The 7995-nt window shown below is 40.4% G+C and overlaps 2 protein-coding genes across 2 annotated transcripts; one reads left to right on the plus strand and one right to left on the minus strand.

Annotated features, from left to right (window-relative positions):
- Positions 1 to 3716: 3716 nt before the first annotated feature.
- LOC108060657 (U6 small nuclear RNA (adenine-(43)-N(6))-methyltransferase) lies at positions 3717 to 5769 on the minus strand. The gene is made up of 4 exons (XM_017146444.3): positions 5572 to 5769; positions 5297 to 5507; positions 4833 to 5244; positions 3717 to 4771 (listed from the first exon to the last, which is right to left on the minus strand). Exons 1-4 carry the CDS (start codon positions 5692 to 5694, stop codon positions 4594 to 4596), a joined length of 924 nt encoding a protein of 307 aa, XP_017001933.2. The 5' UTR covers positions 5695 to 5769; the 3' UTR covers positions 3717 to 4593.
- A 94-nt stretch (positions 5770 to 5863) lies between these two features.
- Positions 5864 to 7910, plus strand: LOC108060656 (zinc finger protein 117). Its single transcript, XM_017146443.3, has one exon. The coding sequence runs from the start codon at positions 5921 to 5923 to the stop codon at positions 7805 to 7807; it is 1887 nt and encodes a 628-aa protein (XP_017001932.2). The 5' UTR covers positions 5864 to 5920; the 3' UTR covers positions 7808 to 7910.
- The last annotated feature ends 85 nt before the right edge of the window (positions 7911 to 7995 follow it).

Here is a 7995-nt window from a genome sequence, read left to right on the forward strand (position 1 = left end):
TTTCGGGGGCTGATAAAATGACTGACAACGCGGGGCTCTATACTCGAGAGCCCGAGAGTCTTAGGCCCGAAAACTTTGCGCATCATTTGCCAGCAGAAATGCCAGGTCATTATGTTGCCCAAAAGATATAAATAGCTTTGTTTTTCGGATAAAAATGTTTGGCTTTTCGATTTTTCTTGTGTTTTTCTTGTTCCTTTGTGAATGGGCATAAGAAACAGGCAAAATACGTATACGCCGCGTGGCTGCGAACTCTGGCTTGCCCTTTGCTCTTTGTTCCGCCTCCTCCCAGCTCATTTGCCGCCTCCTTACTTCGGGTCTATTTTATTTATTTATTTTTCTCCTTTTTTTTCTGGTGAGCCTCCCTCCCGGGACTTCTGCCAAATGGAAAGTTTTTCGCGTCCTTTTTTGCGTCTTTTTCAAGTCTGAAGTTCAACGGTGCGCAACAATTTTCAGGTCTACTAGAAAAACTGACAGCGAACAAATAAATTTAAAGCGAAATTCTCTATGTGCTCTTGAGATATTAGACTTTAGGCTTTTGCAGACGCAGAATCCGATTCTCAAAAGTACTTGAAAAGAGCGGAAACTTAGCGAGTAATTTATCTGTATTCCGTTTCCGCGGCTTAACTCCTCCGCTTCCACTCTTTTGTTGGTTATTATTTTCCTAGCCGACACTTTTTTGCAAAGCAATTTATTCACATTCCTGTCTCATTATTTATTCGACTTTTTCACCTTGACCGCGTCCTTTATCTCACGTCCCTCATATCTGAATATCTGATGTCATGTCGCCGATAGAAGCGTGTCTTTTGTCACCTTCATTTGCCGGCCGACTTCATCTGCCGCGTTGATTTGTGGCAACAGGGAAAGTCGCTAGCGGTAATTGAATTAGGACCGAAATGATATATGTAAGGATATTCCTTGCTGTTCCCGTGACAATGCCAATTAATCATACGCAACGTTGAAAAGGCGTTGAAATGAAATATCTACCGTACGTGTGATTTAATTAATTACTTGTTATTAATGATGAAACATGCTAAAGCTAGGCAAAAAAAACACACACTGCTAAATGGTGTTTATAAAAATGCCTTTTACAATCCAGAAAAAATTCAAGCGTCTGCTTAAGAAAGGCACTATTTGTTGTCGGATTTAAAAATGTATCGTTACTGTCATATGTGAATTTCTTTCGACTTTGCATTTATTATTGGAAATAATAGGGGTTTTACTTGCAGAATGTCACAACAACTTTAAAGGAGCCACACTCATTGCATGGCTAGCAGCATTCATATCCGATAACCCAGCTCTTGGCCAAGTGCCAAGCCAATATTAACCGGGAATATGAGCAGCAATAGATGGCCAAGGGCACGGCGGATCGGATCGGATCGGTTTGTCTGGCAGACAAGCGGCAAACCAAAAAATGACAGTTCGGATGTCAGGAGTGCTCGACGTTGACTTTAAAATCACATTCAAGAGTTCGCTCCGCACACTCAACTGGACCCGTACATATAAGCAGTTCAATTACACGACTCCCTGCTGCATGCATGCACCGCCTGCCACGCCTACCTACCCTGTGAACTCCCCTTCCACCACCCACCGCCCGCTCACCCACACGGGCATGTTTATTGAAAGGTTACATGAATGACACACACGCCACAAAAACTGAAGCACCCACACAGACTGACATCGACCGCAGACACACACTCACTCAGAGGCGTGCGAGAGAGTTTGTAAAGGGATGGGGATTTCGAGGTAAAAAGGCCCATTTAATTATATTCCAATTAATTAATTAGTATATATTAAAAGGCTGGAACGAAATAAAATTGAAGAGGTTTCGGAGCGGAGGTATTCGTTTTTGATTTTTAATGATTTTATAAATATACTTTCGTCCCGAAATAATAGCTTACTGCTAATAATATTATATCCACATTGGTGAAAAAATATTACTCTAACAACAATTGTTAAGTCCTATAATCAAAACAACTTTTTTTTATATATTTTCTTACCGTATCATTATTATATTACTAGATACAGAATTAGTTTTTATAGAGGACATAACCCCCTTATGTCAGCCCCTGAACCCATCTCACGCGCATAGGAGCATTTGCATTGTCTGTTGGTATCCCCTTTGATTCGTTCCTTTTTGGTTGCTTTTCATTGCATTAAGTGAATGTATCTGCATGCATATGCGACACGACAATAGCCGTGTATTTAGAAGAGGGAAACGGGACCGGCCCGCTGCCAATTGCAACAGACGCCGCCGTCTGGCAGCTCGTTACGTGCCATCACGAAAGGCCCCCCATTCGCTCCCAACTTCCAACCGGAGTTCCCCGATCGAACCCCCTCTTAAAGACCTACTCTTTCCGATTTAAGTTCGACTTTTTGTGTTGGGTCATTGCCTACTTTTTTGGGCACACGCGCTTCCTGCCTTTTCGGTTAGCCACCGCTCAGATTGCTTGATGGATGATTTTTGGCCAATTGATTGATGTACGAATTTTACAAAGTTGACAAAGATTTCAGGTCCCACAGGAAACTAGCGAACACGTGTCCATTTTGCGGCATAACTAGCCCCCACATTAATGGGTTAATAATGGAATAAACATCTCTTCTTATGTCAGGACTCCTTTTAAACTCTCTGCACGAAGAATAGCGTTTTTAAGAATTACAAAAATATTTATTTATTAAACAACAATATTATACCATCCAATTTTTATGAATTATGTATTCTAGCTTTATTTTATGCACACCTTTGTAAACTAACCATTTAAAAAGATCCATTTTCCGTCAGTACATTTATGAAAAATTTATTTTCCAGCCAAAATTAAATGATTTTCTTAATCAGAAACCAAACGTTTTATTTTCTTTTTGCAGTGTATAAACAAAGCAATTACTTATCTTCCCCCACAGCAATCCTTCGATGGGATCATTAAAAATGTATTACAAACTCAATTCCATGGACAAGCATTATATTTGTAGTTATGGTTCCACATAAACATGTTTTCTAAACCATTTAACGACGTCCAATAAAAGAGTCGAACCCTGCGGCTCGAATGTATCGGTTTTTATGACTTTAATGGGGCACCTTTAACACACTCTCTACGTGGCCAAAAAGCGTTTTTAATTAACAATTACCACATCAGGACAAGCCCAGGAACACGTGTCGAATTCTGTGGGTTACCTTGGGGCCTTGGGTGCCTAAAATTAAGATAATAGCTGGAAAATTAGAGAACGGTCCCTCGGCAACTAGGGCCCCAGCCGAAATCAGTGGAGAGGGCAGCCCGCCACTGACTCTTGTTTCTAATTTCGGAGCGCGGGTGGCTACAAAATCCACAACATGAACGGAAAACAGAAAGCACACCAGACCGCACCTAAACGCATGACGCAGCCGGGCACCCATCTTTCCGGGCTTAAAAACCAACGGCTTGCATTTTAATTACGTTGTTCTTTACACCTTAACGTGTTGAAATGCCATAAAAGACAACAAAAGCAACCAAGCCAACAAAGGGCAGCAACAGCCAAGTCGTGAAATGGCTCAAAAGGCAAAAGAAAAGTGGAGCATAGTGGTCGACGGGGGTTAAGAGTCGGGATATCCTTTAAAGAATTTACAGAAGTTTCATGAAAGGAATCTGAAATAAATTAAATAATATTTTCTAAATTCCTTTTAGGATTTTGTTATTAAATAATCACAAAATATTCATTTTATGGAAACATTTTATCATTGCTTAGTTGTATTTAATTATATAAGCCAATTAATATCTTGAAGTTAATAATTCTACCATAATATTTTTCTCTATAATTAATTTTCAAATTTAAGCCAAACAACAAAAAATGAGGATACCACTTCAATTAATTTGAATTTTCCTGTGTCTATTCATGGGAATTTTCATGGCGAGACCTCGCGAAAAACCAGGACATTCGTGGGCAGCAATTAAAAGTAGCTATTTGCTATCCCACATGGCGGACGAGCGAATCGCCCGAATTCCCCGGCTCAAAGGTGTGGAAATGCCGGTGTGCTGACTTGTGCTTAGTGCGCGTGTTTGCCTCCATTTCGGTTGCCTTTCTGATTCTGTTTGCCTTTTTCTGTCGAAGTGTGTGGTCAGCTGTGGTCAATGATAAAACCGAAACGATAATTTCCGTTCGTGGACCTGGGCGGCAAAGTGACCATTGACATGCAAATTTCCATTTAGGGCAAAAGCTTTCTGACAGCACGGAACGGAGTCGCACTGGAAGGTCAGAGTTCAATTGCTTGTGCAGCTTCCTGTAGCTCAACTCTATTTATATTATGAAGACAGTAATGGAAAGACAACACTTTCTGAATAACTGGTTAATATATATGAATTAATTTATATTCCGCTTGCAATGTTTTGATTTGTTTATTTAAAAAATAAAATAAACAATTTACAATAACGTAAAATTGAGATGTTCTTATTGATTCTTGTAGTGTTTAAGAACTAGATTTGTCTATGTCACTCTTTTGTTAGTTATTACGAAAGCTTCTTAATGAAAGCGCGAAACTTAAACGAATTCTACTGAAAACAAAAACCTGTGCTTCAACACACCTGCAACCAGCTTAAAGTTACCCCATAAAGTCTAAGGTGTAACTCAATTACACACTGTCTCCTGGCTTAGCGGCTCTGAATGGAAGCTCCAGGCCACCGCCCAGCGAGTGGTGTGTCCCTGATGGAATTCCGTGGTGCTGACACTCGCCACCTGCCGCTCCTTAAGGTAGTCCAGTATCCTTGGCACATTGGCCTTGACGCCCAACATTGTAGTGAAGATTCTGGCGCAGCGAGGAAAACCAAAGTTAATTCAATTTCAGGCGGTAATCAAGATTGACTCACCGCACGCGCATCTTGTTTTCCAGACTCTCGTCTATGATGCGTTGCACAAATTGCACCTCGCCACCCTCGCAGGTGAGTTCCTCCTGGCTTCCAGTTCTGGCATTATTCGGTGCGGGACGTCTTTCGGGATTCCTGGTATTACCGCCGAAGGGATTTGGCAAGTTGGAATCGAAGAAAGGTGGATTACACAGACAGAAGTGGTACTGCAGCTCTTGCTGATCCTTCTGAAAGTAGCTTTTGAATATGCTCATTTTATCTGGTTGGGCATAGACTTCAATGAGGTTTTCCAACTGGTTTTTCTTCACATTCTCCCTGGCGTATTCTATGTTTTGGGGTTTCGATTCCAGCGCCAACATGTGCCAGCCATTTTTCTTGGCTCCCAGCAAGGAATAAATGCACGAGGAACCGCAACCTGTATGGAGTTCTATAAGTAAATCTTTTTAACAGATCTTAACCTGTCTTACCTATGTCTATACCCCTTATGTCCTGCAATTTCAGGGGTTCCATTAGATCCTCGAGCCATAAGATGTAATTCAAGCGCAGGGCCAAAGTGGGCACCAAACTTCCAGGGGCAAAATCCACATCCAAATCGTAGTATTCTTTTAAAAGCATTTTGGTCAATTCGCGCAAGGTCTTTTCATTGCGAAAATTCACAGAGACTTTGCCATTGAGTTCCTGATTTAATAAAAATCGTAAAGTAAATTAAGATTTTTTAGCTGTCTTAAGATTCCGCACTCACCAATTCGCACTCTTTGCGAAAATCCTTGTATTTAATTGCCAATTTGGTATAGTCAGGCGGCTGGCGTAATACATTGCGCGGATGCATGCCAAATTTTTTGGCGTTTCCTTTAGTTTTTCCCATGATTTTGTTAAAAACAATTACAATTCTTTATAAAATTAAATGCCGCCGAATTTCGAACAGCTGTTTAGTGCAGCAGTCTGGCAGCCCTTGTTCCAAAAACAAAGGATGACACTTTTTCGATAACTTTTATTGGCAATCTAGTATTTTTTGGTTTCTTTATAGCATCAGTGACTGGTCCTACAACCACTTGTCGATTTTTTTATTTTGTAAACAAAACAATAAATTCATGTCTTGGCCGGGAAAACTCTTAACTACCTACAAGGACTTTACCGCCGACTTGCCAGCTCTACAAATTGACAAGAAAACCGAAGGATGCGCCGGTTTCTGCAACTGCAAGTGCAAATGCTGTCGAGGATTCGCGGAGAAATACGTGGCATTCAATGGGGAAAACGTATTGGGCTCGGAATTTCCCAATCAGTTTTCCGAAGGAGACGATATCCAGAAAATTATGCGCTTTCGTAGCTCAGATATGTTGCTTTTACTGCAGGCAGCGCAGTTACGGGATAATTTCTGGAGCAATCAATATTTTAAAGCCGATTTACAGGAGGATTATCAAGCTATTTTGGATGCTTTTAAAGACAGAAACCGAAAAGTTCAGTTGGAAACTCTTGGGGATATTCTGGATACAGTGACCACTGGCTATAGACGAGCAGTTAGCCAATTGACAGGTCAAGAAGCCCAGGGAGCGCTACGCCCAAAATTTGCAGCTATAATCTTACCAGGATTTCGTTGCGTTTGCCATAAATGTGAGCATCTTCCGTGGAAAAAGCTGCAGGATGTGGAGGATCACCAAAGGATTCATCGCTATTCGGACAACTTTCACTGTCAGATTTGCTATAGACGCTTTTACTTGCAGCACTCACTAACCTCTCATTTAAGCAGGAAAACAGGAATAACTTCCAATCCTGAAGATCTTTATGAAAACGAGAGATACAAAAGGTTACTGGAGAAACAGAAGTCAAGGGAACGAGAAGAATTGCAAATATCAGCTGACACAGTTGAGGATATAGTGGTGCAGGTACCAAAAAACATAGAATGCTACTTTAGGAAGGAAAGAACACTTCCTGTTCAGAAACGAAAGACTTCTGTGCACACCAAGTGTCCGCTTTGCGATCAGAAATATAGCTTCTCCTTTAGCCATCAGCTGCATATGGTTAAGCATAGAAGGCATCGGTTAAAACCTAAGCTTTTTCCCTGCTCCTACTGTTTCAGGACCTTTCTCACCCGTAAATTCTTGCGTAAGCATCAGAGCAGAGTTAGAACTTCCAGTAATCTACTTTATCGTCCTTTCAAGTGTCGAAATTGTCCGCGGAGATTCCAATTGTGGTCTACCCTTAAAACGCATATAATTCAAATACATACACGAAAAAATCTGTGTCTGATTTGCCAACTTCCCACCTTGAGTCGATGTTGCCCAGCTCACACCGCCAAGGAATGCAGAGAAGCCGTCAAAAAACACCGGGAAAAACAAAGACTTTTGAGGGGACCACCGAGAGGTGGCTGCAAGAAAAAGCCCAAACCAAAATGCGAAATCTGTGAAAAAGACTTTGCAAATAAATTTTTCCTCACGGAGCACTTGAACAAGAAGCATTTAAACAGGAGAAATTTCACCTGTGAAATCTGCGGAGCGAATTTCTACAGTCAAGGCACCATGCAAACCCATCGAAAATCAGTGCATCTTTTGAAGCAGACAATTAAATGCGAAGTTTGTGATCTTACCATTAAATCCAAGGGCAATTACCTGAGACACTTGAAATCTCAAAGCCATAAGGATAATTCGTTAAAATTAGGAAAAGATCACGAAAAATGTGAGGAAAGCACTCAAAGCGATAATCATATAAATATAACAATGCAATCTACAACAGATATGCAAGATATGGAAACAAATTCAGAATGTACTGCAATATACAAAGATGGGGCATCTAGAAACGAGAATTCCGAAGATAGACAGCTCAGATCGAAAACCGCTTGCAGATTTCAGAAACCAGAAAAATTTACTTTTTGCGAACCCTGTGGAAATTCAATTGTGGGAAATATGCAACGGCATTATAAGTCTACTAAACATAAGCGTAACTTGATTTTGTACAAAAAAAAGGATCGGAGAAAGTGCTAATATTATATATTTTGCAAGTTCATAGTAACTGCGTGTAAATCCTTTTTTGGGTATGCACTTTTAAAGACCTGACAATAAAATATCGTTAAATATATAATTTATATTTCATTTCTAATTAATCAATTATCTATCCTAGCTTGATTTCAAAATACGCGGGTAAAATAAAACTGCAGATATATACCAAAACA

Source organism: Drosophila takahashii, chromosome 2R, assembly GCF_030179915.1.
Source record: "Drosophila takahashii strain IR98-3 E-12201 chromosome 2R, DtakHiC1v2, whole genome shotgun sequence".
Classification (NCBI taxonomy): Eukaryota; Metazoa; Arthropoda; class Insecta; order Diptera; family Drosophilidae; genus Drosophila; species Drosophila takahashii.